The sequence below is a fragment of the Cherax quadricarinatus genome, chromosome 66 (assembly GCF_038502225.1).
Source record: "Cherax quadricarinatus isolate ZL_2023a chromosome 66, ASM3850222v1, whole genome shotgun sequence".
Lineage (NCBI taxonomy): Eukaryota > Metazoa > Arthropoda > Malacostraca > Decapoda > Parastacidae > Cherax > Cherax quadricarinatus.
Genome location: NC_091357.1, coordinates 22505403 through 22527297, shown reverse-complemented (window position 1 = coordinate 22527297; position 21895 = coordinate 22505403). Strand labels below are relative to the sequence as shown.

At 38.6% G+C, this 21895-nt stretch overlaps 2 protein-coding genes across 4 annotated transcripts in view; both read right to left on the bottom strand.

Moving 5' to 3' along the window:
- LOC138854674 (piggyBac transposable element-derived protein 2-like) overlaps window positions 1–14583 on the bottom strand; it is a 185706-nt gene extending 171123 nt beyond the window's left edge. Inside the window, exon 1 of the mRNA XM_070099249.1 lies at window positions 13539–14583. The gene's annotated coding sequence lies outside the window, so the exon portion shown is untranslated. The remainder of the gene's footprint in view (window positions 1–13538) is intronic.
- Window positions 1–21895, bottom strand: part of cnk (connector enhancer of ksr) — a 73372-nt gene that overhangs the window by 12311 nt on the left and 39166 nt on the right. For all 3 annotated transcript variants that reach the window (XM_070099246.1, XM_070099247.1, XM_070099248.1), the window contains 3 exons: window positions 19377–19523; window positions 1704–1791; window positions 338–541 (listed from right to left, as the gene is read on the bottom strand). In XM_070099246.1, coding sequence (XP_069955347.1) covers window positions 338–541; window positions 1704–1791; window positions 19377–19523 — 439 coding nt within the window. The remainder of the gene's footprint in view (window positions 1–337; window positions 542–1703; window positions 1792–19376; window positions 19524–21895) is intronic.

Below are 21895 nucleotides of genomic sequence, written 5' to 3'. Positions count from 1 at the left end.
TTTCCAAATATTTTTGCAAGTACTATTTGATATGATACTGGTTTGTAATTGGTTATGTGGACTGGAGTGATCCAGGCAACATCTTAAATTAAGGTGATTTGCATTGTAATTGCAAATGATGATAATATATTTGCTACTTTCTTTTGTACAATGGACAATTGTATTTCAGCTAGATTATTTACTTATCACATGTGAATGATGTTAAATATAAGGGGTGAGAATAGTTGCTGGTAATGTTGCTAGCTAGAAGAGTCCCAATGGCAGAGAAGCAACTACACCCAGAGGAGAGGGAATGCTGACACAATGGCGAGCAGATTAAGTGATTTAAGAGTGTTACCTGTAACTGCGGAAAGATGCAGTGGGGACAGGCTGATTCAGTGTGTCCCTTGATGGTTGCAGGAACCTTAGCCCCTGACTCTTGCTTGCTGAGCCAAGAGCAGCCAAGGAGCTAAGTGAAGTTCCGCGACCTTGGCTGCCTCGAGAGGGACTAGCTGACCCTCCTCTCCAAAGGCCCCCAACAACCTCCTTGCTTGGTGACATTCTGCAAAAATACACAATTCCAGCCATGAAAACAATTACAATGTTGAGCATACTTTTTTTTTTTAATACGTCAGCCATCTCCCACCAAGGCAGGGTGACAAAACACTTTCACCATCATTCACACATAAACACTGTCTTTGCAGAGGTGCTCAGATACAGCAGTTAAGATGTCACTCCAAACAGTCAATATTCCAAACCCCTCCTTTAAAGTGCAGGCATTGTACTTCCCACCTCCAGGACTCAAGTCCAGCTAACAGGTTTCCTTCAATCCCTTCACAAATTACATTCATAAATCACAAGGTGCACTGCAAAACATTACTTCAGATATTACAAATCTGGCAAATAGTAAGTCAAGATTTCATCCAAGGTAGGGAATAGCAGGTCCAATTCCTTAGGGGTTGCATCAGCAACTATACAACACTGTAATGTAGACCTCAGCAGGTAGACCCAGCCATCCACACAACACTTACTGAGATAAAACACTTTTTGCCCCCAGTTAAGTCTTAGTCTAGATATAAATTAATATATTAGACACATGAGCAGAGCCTGGGTATCTTTACTGAGAAAATGTTTTGCCACACAGTGGCATGACTCAAGAAATCGTAATGACACGATTGCAAATAAACCATACCCCCGTCATATCAGTCCTATACAAAAAATAAGGGTAAAAAAAGGAGTTTGAGGTAATTATTTCTACAGGCTGGAGTTAATGTAACTAGTCCATCAATCTTAAAAAGAATACAGCATGCCCAGCCGGCCAGCCAGCCAGCAAGCATGCCAGTCAGCATGCCACTCTCTCCCATTTTAAGCAACCACAATGTTTTGGTCACAGAATTTTAGGTTCAAGCAAAGAGGTGTTCATTATTTTAACAGTGGTGAATTGTTAACACCTTGAGTTGTAATAATGGCCACCTACTGAAACACTGCAAAATTCCTGAGTACATCACCCTCCTCTCCAACCACAGCTCTGCTATACGCCCAAAGAAAAGGCCATCATGAAAGAAATATTATAATCATGATAAAGCACTGTAGGCATTGTATAGTGTCTGGAGAATATGAGGTTTGAGCCAATGAGGGGAAGGTAGCTTCAGTTCCTCTGATCACTGTGTATAGCCAGAATTAATTTTTTATTATCAAAACTTGTGGCAAATGCAGTCTCCTACCTGGACTGAGATGACTGCGGAGACCGTCTTGAAGGTGATGATCGCTCTTCAAGTTCATCATCAGTTTCACTATAGTAGACTTCTTCTCCTGTAAGTTAAGTGCTGATTAGCGTGCTCCTTAGTGTTAGTTATAACATTAGAGTTATCAAAACCCAATTAAAAGACGTAAAAAACAGTTACTTTTTGCTGATGATACGGTGCTTATGGGAGATTCTAAAGAAAAATTGCAAAGGTTTGTGGATGAGTTTGGGAATGTGTGTAAAGGTAGAAAGTTGAAAGTGAACATAGAAAAGAGTAAGGTGATGAGGGTATCAAATGATTTAGATAAAGAAAAATTGGATATCAAATTGGGGAGGAGGAGTATGGAAGAAGTGAATGTTTTCAGATACTTGGGAGCTGACGTGTCGGCGGATGGATTTATGAAGGATGAGGTTAATCATAGAATTGATGAGGGAAAAAAGGTGAGTGGTGCATTGAGGTATATGTGGAGTCAAAAAACGTTATCTATGGAGGCAAAAAAGGGAATGTATGAAAGTAAAGTAGTACCAACACTCTTATATGGGTGTGAAGCTTGGGTGGTAAATGCAGCAGCGAGGAGACGGTTGGAGGCAGTGGAGATGTTCTGTCTAAGGGCAATGTGTGGTGTAAATATTATGCAGAAAATTTGGAGTGCGGAAATTAGGAAAAGGTGTGGAGTTAATAAAAGTATTAGTCAGAGGGCAGAAGAGGGGTTGTTGAGGTGGTTTGGTCATTTAGAGAGAATGGATCAAAGTAGAATGACATGGAAAGCATATAAATCTATAGGGGAAGGAAGGCGGGGTAGGGGTCGTCCTCGAAAGGGTTGGAGAGAGGGGGTAAAGGAGGTTTTGTGGGCGAGGGGCTTGGACTTCCAGCAAGCGTGCGTGAGCGTGTTAGATAGGAGTGAATGGAGACAAATGGTACTTGGGACCTGACGATCTGTTGGAGTGTGAGCAGGGTAATATTTAGTGAAGGGATTCAGGGAAACCGGTTATTTTCATATAGTCGGACTCAAGTCCTGGAAATGGGAAGTACAATGCCTGAACTTTAAAGGAGGGGTTTGGGATATTGGCAGTTTGGAGGGATATGTTGTGCATCTTTATATGTGTATGCTTCTAGACTGTTGTATTCTGAGCACCTCTGCAAAAACAGTGATAATGTGTGAGTGAGGTGAAAGTGTTGAATGATGATGAAAGTATTTTCTTTTTGGGGATTTTCTTTCTTTTTTGGGTCACCCTGCCTCGGTGGGAGACAGCCGACTTGTTGAAAAAAAAAAAAACAGTAGTCTAAAGAAGATGTAATAAGACTGATACAAGAGTTGATGTTATACACTACACTAAACAACACTACACTAAACAACACTACACTAAACAACACTAAACAACACTACACTAAACAACACTACACTACACTAAACAACACTACACTAAACACTACACTACACTAAACACTACACTAAACAACACTACACTAAACACTACACTAAACAACACTACACTACACTAAACAACACTACACTAAACACTACACTACACTAAACACTACACTAAACAACACTACACTACACTAAACAACACTACACTAAACACTACACTAAACAACACTACACTAAACAACACTACACTAAACAACACTACACTAAACACTACACTACACTAAACAACACTACACTAAACAACACTACACTAAACACTACACTACACTAAACAACACTACACTAAACACTACACTACACTAAACAACACTACACTAAACAACACTACACTACACTAAACACTACACTAAACAACACTACACTAAACAACACTACACTAAACAACACTACACTAAACACTACACTACACTAAACAACACTACACTACACTAAACAACACTACACTACACTAAACAACACTACACTAAACACTACACTACACTAAACAACACTACACTACACTAAACAACACTACACTAAACACTACACTACACTAAACAACACTACACTAAACAACACTACACTAAACAACACTACACTAAACAACACTACACTACATTAAACAACACTACACTAAACAACACTACACTAAACAACACTACACTACATTAAACAACACTACACTAAACAACACTACACTACATTAAACAACACTACACTAAACAGCACTACACTAAACAACACTACATTAAACAACACTACACTAAACAACACTACACTAAACAACACTACATTAAACAACACTACACTACACTAAACAACACTACACTAAACAACACTACACTAAACAACACTACACTAAACAACACTACACTACATTAAACAGCACTACACTAAACAACACTACATTAAACAACACTACACTAAACAACACTACACTAAACAGCACTACACTAAACAACACTACATTAAACAACACTACACTAAACAACACTACATTAAACAACACTACACTACACTAAACAACACTAATCTAAACAACACTACACTAAACACTACACTAAACAACACTACACTAAACAACACTACACTAAACAGCACTACACTAAACAACACTACACTAAACAACACTACACTAAACAACACTACACTAAACAACACTACACTAAACACTACACTACACTAAACAACACTACACTAAACAACACTACACTAAACAACACTACACTAAACAACACTACACTAAACAACACTACACTAAACACTACACTACACTAAACAACACTACACTAAACAACACTACACTAAACAACACTACACTAAACAACACTACACTAAACACTACACTACACTAAACAACACTACACTAAACAACACTACACTAAACAACACTACACTAAACACTACACTACACTAAACACTACACTAAACAACACTACACTAAACACTACACTACACTAAACAACACTACACTAAACAACACTACACTAAACACTACACTACACTAAACACTACACTAAACAACACTACACTAAACAACACTACACTACACTAAACAACACTACACTAAACACTACACTAAACAACACTACACTAAACAACACTACACTAAACAACACTACACTACACTAAACAACACTACACTAAACACTACACTACACTAAACACTACACTACACTAAACAACACTACACTAAACAACACTACACTACACTAAACAACACTACACTAAAGACTACACTACACTAAACAACACTACACTAAACACTACACTAAACAACACTACACTAAACAACACTACACTACACTAAACAACACTACACTAAACAACACTACACTAAATAACACTAAACAACACTACACTAAACAACACTACACTAAACAACACTACACTAAACACTACACTACACTAAACAACACTACACTAAACAACACTACACAACACTACACTAAACACTACACTACACAACACTACACTAAACAACACTACACTACACTAAACAACACTACACTAAACAACACTACACTACACTAAACAACACTACACTAAACACTACACTACACTAAACAACACTACAGTAAACAACACTAAACAACACTACACTACACTAAACAACACTACACTAAACATAACACTACACTAAACAACACTACACTAAACAACACTACACTAAACAACACTACACTACACTAAACAACACTACACTACACTAAACAACACTACACTACACTAAACATAACACTACACTAAACAACACTACACTACACTAAACAACACTACACTACACTAAACAACACTACACTACACTAAACAACACTACACTACACTAAACATAACACTACACTAAACAACACTACACTACACTAAACAACACTACACTACACTAAACAACACTACACTACACTAAACAACACTACACTACACTAAACATAACACTACACTAAACAACACTACACTACACTAAACAACACTACACTACACTAAACATAACACTACACTAAACAACACTACACTAAACAACACTACACTAAACAACACTACACTACACTAAACAACACTACACTACACTAAACATAACACTACATTAAACAACACTACACTACACTAAACAGCACTACACTACACTAAACAACACTACACTACACTAAACAGCACTACACTACACTAAACAACACTACACTACACTAAACAGCACTACACTACACTAAACAACACTACACTACACTAAACAACACTACACTAAACAACACTACACTAAACAACACTACACTACACTAAACAACACTACACTAAACACTACACTAAACAACACTACACTAAACACTACACTAAACACTACACTAAACAACACTACACTAAACACTACACTACACTAAACACTACACTACACTAAACACTACACTAAACACTACACTAAACAACACTACACTACACTAAACAACACTACACTAAACACTACACTAAACAACACTACACTAAACAACACTACACTAAACAACACTACACTACACTAAACAACACTACACTAAACACTACACTACACTAAACAACACTACACTAAACAACACTACACTAAACAACACTACACTAAACAACACTACACTAAACACTACACTACACTAAAAAACACTACACTAAACACTACACTACACTAAACAACACTACACTAAACAACACTACACTAAACAACACTACACTAAACATAACACTACACTAAACATAACACTACACTAAACAACACTACACTAAACACTACACTACACTAAACAACACTACACTAAACACTACACTACACTAAACAACACTACACTAAACAACACTACACTAAACACTACACTACACTAAACAACACTACACTAAACAACACTACACTAAACAACACTACACTAAACAACACTACACTAAACACTACACTACACTAAACAACACTACACTAAGCAACACTACACTAAACACTACACTACACTAAACAACACTACACTAAACACTACCCTACACTAAACAACACTACACTACACTAAACAACACTACACTACACTAAACAACACTACACTACACTAAACAACACTACACTACACTAAACAACACTACACTACACTAAACAACACTACACTAAACAACACTACACTACACTAAACAACACTACACTACACTAAACAACACTACACTACACTAAACAACACTACACTACACTAAACAACACTACACTACACTAAACAACACTACACTACACTAAACAACACTACACTACACTAAACAACACTACACTAAACACTACACTACACTAAACAACACTACACTAAACAACACTACACTAAACACTACACTACACTAAAAAACACTACACTAAACACTACACTACACTAAACAACACTACACTAAACAACACTAAACAACACTACACTAAACATAACACTACACTAAACAACACTACACTAAACACTACACTACACTAAACAACACTACACTACACTAAACAACACTACACTACACTAAACAACACTACACTAAACAACACTACACTACACAACACTACACTACACAACACTACACTAAACAACACTACACTAAACACTACACTACACTAAACAACACTACACTAAACACTACACTACACTAAACAACACTACACTAAACAACACTACACTAAACAACACTACACTACACTAAACAACACTACACTAAGCAACACTACACTAAACAACACTACACTAAACACTACACTACACTAAACAACACTACACTAAACACTACCCTACACTAAACAACACTACACTACACTAAACAACACTACACTACACTAAACAACACTACACTACACTAAACAACACTACACTAAACAACACTACACTACACTAAACAACACTACACTAAACACTACACTACACTAAACAACACTACACTAAACACTACACTACACTAAACAACACTACACTAAACACTACACTACACTAAACAACACTACACTAAACAACACTACACTAAACTCTACACTACACTAAACAACACTACACTAAACAACACTACACTAAACACTACACTACACTAAACAACACTACACTAAACAACACTACACTAAACACTACACTACACTAAACAACACTACACTAAACACTACACTACACTAAACAACACTACACTAAACAACACTACACTAAACAACACTACACTAAACAACACTACACTAAACACTACACTACACTAAACAACACTAAACACTACACTACACTAAACAACACTACACTAAACAACACTACACTACACAACACTAAACACTACACTACACTATACAACACTACACTAAACAAGACTACACCATACACTACATAATCCAACACATTACATAATATACCACACAAGTACTACAATGTTAGACATTATTTTACACTATACGTACAATGCTGTACAATACAGATAACTAATACCTAAGAAGACTACTCGTTATTAATTCAGTAACTTACAATATTCTACCACAACTAATATGTTTCTAAGAAGACTATATTACTTCAGTAATTTATAGGACTCTATGGTAACTATTTTTAAGTGAACAGTCTCTGGCGAGAACCTCACATCTCTCATCTTGGATATACAAAGGTTGAGCTTCCAGCGATAATACTTAAGTATTCGTCGGATCTAGGGTAACTATTTTTAAGCAAGCAGTCTCTGGTGAGGACCTCACATCTCTCATCTTGGATGTGCAAAGGTTGTACTTCCAGTGATAATACTTAAGTATTCATCGGATCTTCGAAGACATCCACCAAAATGCGGATCATAAAGTTGGATTACCAGTGGGCAAATTATGTTGGCTTCACTGCAAGGAGTGGTACCCAAGATGTATATTTTATTATCGATACCGGTTCTCCAAACTCTTTAGTCTCAAGATCATTTCTGAATGGTTGCGAAATCAAGAACAAAAAGAGTTACGGGACAATTGAAACCTGTAGGATTGTTTTACGCTTTCAAGGATATGGAATAGACCTCCCTGTTAACATAATAGATGGTAATTTGAATTTTGGTCTTCTAGGCATGGACTTCTTGGTTGGCCATCAATGTTCCCTCGAATTTATGTATGATGAGCCTCAGCTTGTAGCTCGTAAGCTATTATTCAAGACATTTACTCCTCGGCACATGTTCCAAGAGCTGGAGATCGAAGGCCAAGCTGCAATATGCCATTTGGATACAGGAAGTCCTATGTCAATCATAACAGAGGAAGTGGCCCGCAAATTCGGCCTAAAATTAACTAAACTACGACGTCCATTATCCATAAATACTGTACAGTGGACCCCCGCATAGCGAACTTAATCCGTGCAAGAGGGCTGGTCGTTATGCGAAATGTTCGCTATGCGAATTAATTTTCCCCATAAGAAATAATGGAAATAAAATTAATCCGTGCAAGACACCCAAAAGTATGAAAAAAAATTTTTTTACCACAAAAAAATGTTAATTTTAGTACACACAAACTGAAAAAGGCATGCACAATTACATGACACTTACTTTTATTGAAGATCTGGTGATGATTGATGGGATGGGAGGAGGGGAGAGAGAGTGTTAGTGTTTAGAAGGGGAATCCCCTTCCATTAGGACTTGAGGTAGCAAGTCCTTTTCTGGGGTTACTTCCCTTCTTCTTTTAATGCCACTAGGACCAGCTTCAGAGTCACTGGACTTCTTTCGCACAACATATCTGTCCATAGTGGCCTGTACCTCTCGTTCCTTTATGACTTTCCTAAAGTGTTTCACAACAGTGTCATTGTAATAGTCACCAGCACGGCTTGCAATAGCTGTGTGAGGGTGATTTTCATCAAAAAAGGTTTGCACTTCAAGCCATTTTGCACACATTTCCTTAATCTTTGAAGTAGGCAATTCCTTCAATTTCTCTCTCCCCTCCTCTGAACCAGTTTCCCCAGGTCTGGCCTCTTGCTCTTGAAGTTGATCTATCAGCTCATCAGTGGTTAGTTCTTCATTGTCCTCCTCCACCAACTCTTCCACATCCTCCCCACTAACCTCCAACCCCAAGGACTTCCCCAATTCCACAATTGATTCCTCAACTGGTATACTACTCCTCTCAGGGTTAGCCTCAAACCCTTCAAAATCCCTTTTGTCTACACATTCTGGCCACAGTTTCTTCCAAGCAGAGTTCAAGGTTCTCTTAGTCACTCCCTCCCAAGCCTTACCTATAAGGTTTACACAACTGAGGATATTAAAGTGATCCTTACAAAACTCTTTTAGAGTCAATCCAGTGTCTGTGGTCACTTCAAAGCACTTTTGAAACAGAGCTTTTGTGTACAGTTTCTTGAAGTTGGAAATGACCTGCTGGTCCATGGGCTGCAGGAGAGGAGTGGTATTAGGAGGCAAAAACTTCACCTTAATGAAGCTCATGTCCCCATAAAGTCGCTCTGCCACGTCTGTAGGATGACCAGGGGCATTGTCTAACACCAGGAGGCACTTAAGGTCTAATTTCTTTTCAGTTAGGTAATCTTTCACATTGGGGGCAAATGCATGGTGTAACCAGTTATAGAAAAATTCCCTAGTGACCCATGCCTTACTGTTTGCCCTCCACAGCACACACAAATTATCCTTGAGGACATTCTTTTGCCTGAACGCTCTGGGAGTTTCAGAGTGATACACTAATAAAGGCTTAACTTTGCAATCACCAGTAGCATTGGCACACATGAGAAGAGTAAGCCTGTCTTTCATAGGCTTATGTCCTGGGAGTGCCTTTTCCTCCTGAGTAATGTAGGTCCTGCTTGGCATTTTCTTCCAGAACAGGCCTGTTTCATCACAATTAAACACTTGTTCAGGTTCCAGTCCTTCAGTTTCTATGTACTCCTTGAATTCATGCACATATTTTTCAGCCGCTTTGTGGTCCGAACTGGCAGCCTCACCATGCCGTATCACACTATGGATGCCACTACGCTTCTTAAATCTCTCAAACCAACCTTTGCTGGCCTTAAATTCACTCACATCATCACTAGTTGCAGGCATTTTTTTAATTAAATCGTCATGCAACTTCCTAGCCTTTTCACATATGATCGCTTGAGAGACGCTATCTCCTGCTAGCTGTTTTTCATTTATCCACACCAATAAGAGTCTCTCAACATCTTCCATCACTTGCGATCTTTGTTTCGAAAACACAGTTAAACCTTTGGCAACAACAGCTTCCTTGATTGCCGTTTTCTTGCCCACAATAGAAGCGATGGTTGATTTTGGTTTCTTGTACAACCTGACCAGGTCGGTGATACGTACTCCACTTTCATACTTATCAATGATTTCTTTCTTAATTTCAATGGGTATTCTTACCCTTTGAGGTGTAGGGTTGGCACTAGAAGCTTTCTTGGGGCCCATGGTCACTTATTTTCCACAAACAGCACCGAAAACACTGTAATAATACGAAATATTCCGAGTGTATGCTTGAATGTTACCGCGGAGGCTAGCTGGTAAACAATGGGACGGGCGGCACATGTGAGGCTGGCTGAGGGCCCACATTGGACGCGTCTCGAACGAAGTTCGCTGAGCGGGTTTTTGTCTACTATGCGGGGCAAAATTTTAGCGGACAAAGCGTTCGCTATGCGGAATGTTCGCTATGCAAGGCGTTCGCTATGCGGGGGTCCACTGTATATGGTGTGTCAACGGTTACACATTTAGCTCTAAATGTTAAATTAAAAATAGATTCAGAGATAATAAATGTTGATTTTGAAGTTGTAAAAAAATTTATGCATCCTATAATCATTGGACTCCCAGTGTTAAAGAAACTGAAGGTAATAAATTTTACAAAACAACGGCATAAAATTTCTCCCGAGAGATATGTTTCTTACGGTGATGTAGTTAGAGGTTATACCAGAGGACTTCCTCTTAAACAACGTATTAAGGAAGGTTTTCTCAAATTGTTTGGTTGTTTTGTACATAAGAATTAAACACTTAATTGAACTTTTAAAATATATATTTTGTTATGTAATAAGCATTGCATCAAACCTGCATTATATATGCTCAATATATGTGAGTTTTTACATAAAGGAAAGTTTTTTTATAATAATATATAAAGGAAAACGATATAATTTACATGGTTTTAGAGAATTATACAATTAATGCCTCAGAAAATAGAAAACTGGTTTAAGTTTGCTGAGGGAACCCTGAATAATACTGCACGACGTGATACCGGAGCCATCCATCTGTCACCTACAAGTCTCATACCATCCAAGATTTTATCAATAACTACAGACAGTGATGTCGTAAGGGGGATGGGGACACCCCGGGTGACACCATAAAGGGCTGACACCATAGAGCCTCTAAAGAAGGTGACACTAATGCCCAAAACAGTGCTACAGCAACATAAGAGAAGAATCCTTCATTTCTATATATCCTTATATGATTAGAGTAAAGATAGGCCTATATAGGGAAAAATAATTGATTTTGATGATGTTTAGTTTTTAGTTTAATATGTTTATTATGCACCCCATACCCATCCTGTGGGCGGTAGTCAAAAGATTAGAGATACATAATGGGTCCAGGGACTAGACCCCAAAGTTATGATAGATGAACTAGTTACTGAGATAATGAACTCCAGGTAGACCTGGTCACAATTATGGCAAGTTGCGAAGGTAATGAATAATCTACGTGCGCTCTCATGTTGGTGTATGACCCACTTAATATTTTGATAATGTGACAGACCTGATAATGTGAAGACTTGGGAGTGATCATGTCCGAGGATCTCACCTTCAAGGACCATAACAGTGTATTAATCGCATCTGCTAGAAAAATGACAGGATGGATAATGAGAACCTTCAAAACTAGGGATGCCAACCCCATGATGACAGTCTTCAGGTTGCTTGTTCTATCTAGACTGGAATATTGCTGCACACTAACAGCACCTTCCAAGGCAGGTGAAATTGTTGACCTAGAAAATGTACAGAGAACCTTCACGGCACACATAACGGAGATAAAACACCTCAATTACTGGGAGCGCTTGAAGTTCCTGAGCCTGTACTCCCTGGAACGCAGGCAGGAGAGATGCATGATTATATACACCTGGAAAATCCTAGAGGGACTAGTACCGAACTTGCACACGAAAATCACTCACAACGAAAGCAAAAGACTCGGCAGACGATGCAACATCCCCCCAATGAAAAGCAGGGGTGTCACTAGCACGTTAAGAGACAACACAATAAGTGTCAGGGGCCCGAGACTGTTCAACTGCCTCCCAGCATACATAAGGGGGATTACCAATAGACCCCTGGCTGTCTTCAAGCAGGCACTGGACAAGCACCTAAAGTCGGTACCTGACCAACCGGGTTGTGGCTCGTACGTTGGATTGCGTGCAGCCAGCAATAACAGCCTGGTTGATCAGGTGCTGATCCACCAGGAGGCCTGGTCACAGACCGGGCCTCGGGGGCGTTGACCCCCGGAACTCTCTCCTGGTAAACTCCAGGTAAACTCCCGATGATTTTGCAGGACTGAAGGCAAGGAAATGTAAGATCAGATTCACTGAGATGTTACCTGTACTCAAGGTCAAATCGGAACTAGTGTTTCTCTGATATTGCAATGTTTTCTTTATTTTTCATTTTTTTTTTTTTTGCCTTATTGAAGGTGAATAAATGAAGGATCTGTTGCCTGTACTCAGAGTGATATCTGAGTTTGTTTCCTCAGTATTACTATGATTATTTATTTTATCATTAATAAAGTTGAGAAGTATTCTCCTGTTCGGTTTATGGCCCTTAAACGCTCTCATTGTTAAACATTATTCACTGGTCATGCAGTAGTGACGTAACTGAAGCGGCTCTGCATAACAGGCGGCTTTCTATGTAGTAGTATGTCATTAATGTCAGCGAGGACTGTATACCTTGTACTTGTACTTGTAATAAATAAAGATAAATAAAGTGAGTGTAAAACGAAGCCTGTGATTGTTTTACATGATGGTAGGATTGCTGATGTCTTTTGTCTGTCTCATAAATATGCAAGATTACAGGCATGTCTTGCTACTTCTAATTACACTTAGGTCACACTACACATACATGTACACATTTATTTATACACACTCATCTGAGTTTTCTTTGATTTTATCTTAATAGTTCTTGGTCTTATTAATTTTCCTTTTATATCCATGGGGAAGTGGAATAAGAATCTTTCCTCCGTAAGCCATGCGTGTTGTAAAAGTCAACTAAAATGCCGGGAACAATGGGCTAGTAACCCCTTTTCCTGTAAAGATTACTAAAAAGAATAAGAAGAAGAAAATTGTCAAAGTGGGAAGTCTGAATGTGCGTGGATGTTGTGCAGATGATAAGAAAGAGATGATTGTGGATGTTATGAATGAGAAGAAGCTGGATGTCCTGGCTTTAAGTGAAACAAAGCTGAAGGGGGTGGGAGAGTTTCAGTGGAGAGGAATAAATGGGATTAGGTCAGGGGTTTCAAATAGAGTTAGAGCTAAAGAAGGAGTAGCAATAATGTTGAAGGATAAGCTATGGCAGGAAAAGAGGGACTATAAATGTATTAATTCAAGGATTATGTGGAGTAAAATAAAGATTGGATGTGAAAAGTGGGTTATAATAAGCGTGTATGCACCTGGAGAAGAGAGAAGTGTAGAGGAGAGAGAGAGATTTTGGGAAATGTTGAGTGAATGCGTGGGAGTTTTGAATCAAGTGTGAGAGTAATGGTGGTTGGGGATTTTAATGCTAAAGTGGGTAAAAATGTTATGGAGGGAGTAGTAGGTAAATTTGGGGTGCCAGGGGTAAATGTAAATGGGGAGCCTTTAATTGAGCTATGTGTAGAAAGAAATTTGGTAATAAGTAATACATATTTTATGAAAAAGAGGATAAATAAATATACAAGGTATGATGTAGCACGTAATGAAAGTAGTTTATTAGATTATGTATTGGTGGATAAAAGGTTGATGGGTAGGCTCCAGGATGTACATGTTTATAGAGGGGCAACTGATATATCGGATCATTATTTAGTTGTAGCTACAGTTAGAGTAAGAGGTAGATGGGAAAAGAGGAAGGTGGCAACAACAAGTAAGAGGGAGGTGAAAGTGTATAAACTAAGGGAGGAGGAAGTTCGGGTGAGATATAAGCGACTATTGGCAGAAAGGTGGGCTAGTGCAAAGATGAGTAGTGGGGGGGTTGAAGAGGGTTGGAATAGTTTTAAAAATGCAGTATTAGAATGTGGGGCAGAAGTTTGTGGTTATAGGAGGGTGGGGGCAGGAGGAAAGAGGAGTGATTGGTGGAATGATGAAGTAAAGGGTGTGATAAAAGAGAAAAAGGTAGCTTATGAGAGGTTTTTACAAAGCAGAAGTGTTATAAGAAGAGCAGAGTATATGGAGAGTAAAAGAAAGGTAAAGAGAGTGGTGAGAGAGTGCAAAAGGAGAGCAGATGATAGAGTGGGAGAGGCACTGTCAAGAAATTTTAATGAAAATAAGAAAAAATTTTGGAGTGAGTTAAACAAGTTAAGAAAGCCTAGGGAAAATATGGATTTGTCAGTTAAAAACAGAGTAGGGGAGTTAGTAGATGGGGAGATGGAGGTATTGGGAAGATGGCGAGAATATTTTGAGGAACTTTTAAATGTTAAGGAAGAAACAGAGGCAGTAATTTCATGCACTGGTCAGGGAGGTATACCATCTTTTAGGAGTGAAGAAGAGCAGAATGTAAGTGTGGGGGAGGTACGTGAGGCATTACGTAAAATGAAAGGGGGTAAAGCAGCTGGAACTGATGGGATCATGACAGAAATGTTAAAAGCAGGGGGGGATATAGTGTTGGAGTGGTTGGTACTTTTGTTTAATAAATGTATGAAAGAGGGGAAGGTACCTAGGGATTGGCAGAGAGCATGTATAGTCCCTTTATATAAAGGGAAAGGGGACAAAAGAGACTGTAAAAATTATAGAGGAATAAGCTTACTGAGTATACCAGGAAAAGTGTACGGTAGGGTTATAATTGAAAGAATTAGAGGTAAGACAGAATGTAGGATTGCGGATGAGCAAGGAGGTTTTAGAGTGGGTAGGGGATGTGTAGATCAGGTGTTTACATTGAAGCATATATGTGAACAGTATTTAGATAAAGATAGGGAAGTTTTTTATTGCATTTATGGATTTAGAAAAGGCATATGATAGAGTGGATAGAGGAGCAATGTGGCAGATGTTGCAAGTATATGGAATAGGTGGTAAGTTATTAAATGCTGTAAAGAGTTTTTATGAGGATAGTGAGGCTCAGGTTAGGGTGTGTAGAAGAGAGGGAGACTACTTCCCGGTAAAAGTAGGTCTTAGACAGGGATGTGTAATGTCACCATGGTTGTTTAATATATTTATAGATGGGGTTGTAAAGGAAGTAAATGCTAGGGTGTTTGGGAGAGGGGTGGGATTAAATTATGGGGAATCAAATTCAAAATGGGAATTGACACAGTTACTTTTTGCTGATGATACTGTGCTTATGGGAGATTCTAAAGAAAAATTGCAAAGGTTAGTGGATGAGTTTGGGAATGTGTGTAAAGGTAGAAAGTTGAAAGTGAACATAGAAAAGAGTAAGGTGATGAGGGTGTCAAATGATTTAGATAAAGAAAAATTGGATATCAAATTGGGGAGGAGGAGTATGGAAGAAGTGAATGTTTTCAGATACTTGGGAGTTGACGTGTCGGCGGATGGATTTATGAAGGATGAGGTTAATCATAGAATTGATGAGGGAAAAAAGGTGAGTGGTGCGTTGAGGTATATGTGGAGTCAAAAAACGTTATCTATGGAGGCAAAGAAGGGAATGTATGAAAGTATAGTAGTACCAACACTCTTATATGGGTGTGAAGCTTGGGTGGTAAATGCAGCAGCGAGGAGACGGTTGGAGGCAGCGGAGATGTCCTGTTTAAGGGCAATGTGTGGTGTAAATATTATGCAGAAAATTCGGAGTGTGGAAATTAGGAGAAGGTGTGGAGTTAATAAAAGTATTAGTCAGAGGGCAGAAGAGGGGTTGTTGAGGTGGTTTGGTCATTTAGAGAGAATGGATCACAGTAGAATGACATGGAAAGCATATAAATCTATAGGGGAAGGAAGGCGGGGTAGGGGTCGTCCTCGAAAGGGTTGGAGAGAGGGGGTAAAGGAGGTTTTGTGGGTAAGGGGCTTGGACTTCCAGCAAGCGTGCGTGAGCGTGTTAGATAGGAGTGAATGGAGACGAATGGTACTTGGGACCTGACGATCTGTTGGAGTGTGAGCAGGGTAATATTTAGTGAAGGGATTCAGGGAAACCGGTTATTTTCATATAGTCGGACTTGAGTCCTGGAAATGGGAAGTACAATGCCTGCACTTTAAAGGAGGGGTTTGGGATATTGGCAGTTTGGAGGGATATGTTGTGTATCTTTATACGTATATGCTTCTAAACTGTTGTATTCTGAGCACCTCTGCAAAAACAGTGATAATGTGCGAGTGTGGTGAAAGTGTTGAATGATGATGAAAGTATTTTCTTTTTGGGGATTTTCTTTCTTTTTTGGGTCACCCTGCCTCGGTGGGAGACGGCCGACTTGTTGAAAAAAAAAAAAAAAAAAAAAAAAATTATTATATTAAAACGTTTCGCTCCTGGGACCTTGATCAGTGGAACATCATATCTTAGAGAGGAACACAAAGGGACAATACTGTGACTGGAGCAGAGACAACACAATAAGTGTCCGGGGCCCAAGACTGTTCAATTGCCTCCCAGCATACATGAGGGGGATTACCAACAGACCCCTGGCTGTCTTCAAGAAGGCACTGGACAGGCACCTAAAGTCAGTACCTGACCAACCAGGCTGTGGTTCGTACGTCAGCTTGCGTGCGGCCAGCAGTAACAGCCTGGTTGATCAGACCCTGATCCATCATGAGGCCTGGTTTCAGAATGGGCCGCGGGGGCGTTGACCCCCGAAACCCTCTCCAGGTAAATCCAGGTATACAGAAGTAAAGTACACATGCCAGACAGTCGTATGAGGGATTGCAAGTTCACTCGTTGTGCCAGAATACACACGCCAGACAGTAGTATGAGGGATGGCAAGTCCACTCGTTGTGCCAGAATACACACGCCAGACAGTCGTATTAGGGATCGCAAGTCCACTCATCGTGCCAGCCAAGAACTTGCAATCCCTCATACAACTGTCTGGCGTGAGTTAAGGCAACATTTAACCCGTAAACGGTCCAAGCAGATCTACGTTCACATGTGTAGTGCTACAAAAGTAGATCTACGTTTTTTTTTACATATTTTCAAATATAACAAAAAAAAAAGTAGATTAAAGTTTTTTTACACATTTTCAAATGTAAAAAAACAAAAAGATCTACTTTTTTTTACATACAGTCAAATGTTGAAAAAACGTATATATACGTTTGGACCATTTACGGGTTAATCATGAAGTCATACTGGTTGGGTCCATCCTTTTAAAACACCCTATACTTTTCAAGCCTGAAAAGACTTACCAACTTTTGGCTGCCCTCTTGGTTATTGCAGTTTTCTGGAGTAATAACAAGTGCTTCTAATGCCTCAGAATTCTGATTTGGAGATTTTTTTAAATGTACAGTAATTGGCAAAAATTATAGGCAAAAACTTTTAGACCTGAAAGATGTCCCCCCAGCTCTAGTCTGCACATCCTACATGACTCACTGATCTGCCCATGTATGATATATGAAATCTGTATCTGGAGATCAGCAACCAGCAATTATCTCAACTGACCATCACACAACAAGGTTCAGAAGTCAGAACCATGACAAACTGTGATCACAGGAACACATTCCACCTCTATTCAAGTGCCTGAAAATAATAAATGTACATATCCTTCCAGCAAGCGTGCGTGAGCGTGTTAGATAGGAGTGAATGGAGACGAATGGTACTTGGGACCTGACGATCTGTTGGAGTGTGAGCAGGGTAATATTTAGTGAAGGGATTCAGGGAAACCGGTTATTTTCATATAGTCGGACTTGAGTCCTGGAAATGGGAAGTACAATGCCTGCACTTTAAAGGAGGGGTTTGGGATATTGGCAGTTTGGAGGGATATGTTGTGTATCTTTATACGTATATGCTTCTAAACTGTTGTATTCTGAGCACCTCTGCAAAAACAGTGATAATGTGCGAGTGTGGTGAAAGTGTTGAATGATGATGAAAGTATTTTCTTTTTGGGGATTTTCTTTCTTTTTTGGGTCACCCTGCCTCGGTGGGAGACGGCCGACTTGTTAAAAAAAAAAAAAAAAAAAAAAAAAAAAAAAAAAAAAAAAAAAAAAAAAAAAAAAAAAAAAAAAAAAAAAAAAAAAAAAAAAAAAACTTCAAGTACATACTATCTTCATATCAATAAACCATTAACTAAACCTTGTGACCTAATGCTATTCCCGGTGACCTAATGTTGTTCCCAGTGACCTAATGTTATTTCCAGTGACTTAGTATTATTCCCGGTGACCTAATATTATTCCCAGTGACCTAATGTTATTCCTAGTGGCCTAATGTTATTCCTAGTGACCTAATATTATTACCAGTGACCTAATATTATTCCTAGTGACCTAATATTATTCCTAGTGACCTAATATTATTACTAGTGACCTAATGTTATTCTTAGTGACCTAACATTATTCCTAGTGACATATGGCAACTCCTGGGCTTCAATGGCCCACAGACATGGCACATAAAATAAAATGTCTATTTTGAATAACTCTGCACAACATAATTTATGTAGAGAGACTATGAACATAAAGGAGTGCTTCAGTCCTATCTCAGCAATATGACACCACCTACATGAAGCCATGCAGCCAATGAGAGAGACTGACTGACCTTGTTGCTGTTGTTGCTGTTGTTGTTGTTGTTGTTGCAGGTTGAGGTGATGGCGGTGCTGGGAGGTGATCGCTGAAAGACCCATCTGGCTCATCCACCGACTTCTCTCCTCACTTGTGTCACAAGCAAAATAAAATGTGGCTCCACCTGCAAAACCCAGAGCTCTTGTTAGTACCACTATGTTACAAACTATAAACTGAGGACACATGATGATTCCATCAAAGAGGCCAGAATTAAGGGCACAGCACTCTTACTCTGTATAAGAAAATGGTTATCAATGAAGGAACTCCATAACTTTAATATTAGTTGCATTTCTAAGTTTTAAACTCACAAATGAACTTTTTGTATAGAAAGCAATATTGTAGTACAAAGGATGGTTATGTCTCACACGTGATATCACGCGAGTAGCTGTAAAACTTGAATTGGTTCCTAAGTACTTATGCTGAGTGAATGCATATGTGCATAACTTATGGCATTTGCAAGTTGGAAAGGATCTCCTGTATGGTTCAAATTCATATAATATCCTTGATATAACTTTGAAGGGTTTCGAGAGTTCTCCTACTCTTGCAGTCTAACAGTGGTCACACTTATGATAAAATAACTGAAGAGTATGTATAAATCTGTTTATATCACAAAGACTGCCCAAAATAAAATCCAGAATACAGAAACAAAATCTTTCAAATTGTTAATCCCTGTGACCACATGTGCGATCAAGAGATTCACCATGCCACAAGTCCCCATGATAACTTAAAGTTATTATCAGTGTACAAAATCTTGTTAAGCTGATTATGCTGATTAGAGATATGGTGCAGTAAAACCTAAAGGCTCATCCATACTTAGTATTGTAAAGTAATAATTCATTAGAGTTTACAGTAAGCTGCAGTTCATTGCCACACCACCTAACTTTATCTTAACAAGCATGAATTAGCTCTGCACTCTGAAGGATTTGTATGAATGTTGCACTTCAGAGCATCATGCGAAGTGTAATGCAGGTGCACTTCAGGAAAGATGTCTACAGAATGAGTGATAGTGAATGTTTATTTTATTTGGGTTATCCTACCTTAGTGGGAAACAATGAATGTATTAAAAATGATCCAGAAACTTCTATAAGTGGGAGATGACCAGCATTTAAAAAAAGCAAGTTTCTATATTCCATAACCTCTCATAATAGCTTGCCTTAGCCACAAGTTTTTTTTACCATAATTTAAGTGAAGTTTTTCTGGACATTTTAGATATTACATTATTATTACTATTACTATATTACCTAATATTAAAAATAAGCATTAACCAGCATGGGTGATGCAGTTAAAATACATTATTTCAACCTTACCGTCGTTATTAAATATTTTATCACTGGCCATCCTCCTCCAGGGCATGGTGACCCAGAGAAAGAAACACATTCACCATCACTCATTCTCTAGTTGTCTTCCCAAAGAAGCAGGGACATCACAATTCAAAGACTTTAACCTTAATCATTTTTTTTTCAACAAACCGGGTATATCCCACCAAGGCAGGGTGGCCCCAAAAGAAAAACGAAAGCTTCTCTTTAAATTTAGTGATATATACAGGAAAAGGAGTTACTAGTCCCTTGCTCCCAGCATTTTAGTCGCCTTTTACGACATGCATGGCTTATGGAGGAAGAATTCTGTTCCACTTCCCCATGGAGAACTTTAATCATATCATACATTATTTACCCCCACCTTTAAACAGTTTTACCTTAACTCGTAAAACACGACATACTGTTCTTAATTTATGCACAATATCCTATTATGTAGGTGAAGATTCATGCAACTGAGAAATTATTTTGTGAAGAAAGGATACTGTGAGATTTGAATGTTCACCTTTTAGCTAGGAGACGGCACCCATTACTAGTGAACTAGCAAGTGATCTCAAGACTCATGACATCATAATGACACGATTGCAAACAAACCATAACATGGGTGGGGTTTGAACCTGCGGTCAGAGAGTCTCAAACTAGTGAGTGATCTCAAGATTGTGAACTAGTGAGTCATCGCAAAATTGTGAACTAGCGAGTGATCTCAAGATTGTGAACCTGTGAGTGATCTCAAGATTGTGAATTAGTGAGTGATCTCAAGATTGTGAACCTGTGAGTGATCTCAAGATTGTGAACTTATGAGTGATCTCAAGATTGTGAATTAGTGAGTGATCTCAAGATTGTGAACCTGTGAGTGATCTCAAGATTGTGAATTAGTGAGTGATCTCAAGATTGTGAATTAGTGAGTGATCTCAAGATTGTGAATTAGTGAGTGATCTCAAGATTGTGAACTAGTGAGTGATCTCAAGATTGTGAATTAGTGAGTGATCTCAAGATTAGTGAGTAATCTCATGACTGTGAATTATTAAGTGATCTCAAGATTGTGAACTTGTGGACTTAAACCTGGTAAAAACAAGGCTATTTAAAGATCATCACAACTACCAATCAAGATCCTGCCTTATTTTCACTACCACTAGAAGCTAGGGGTAGTGAAAAAGACAAAGACAAAGATTTATTTCAGCAT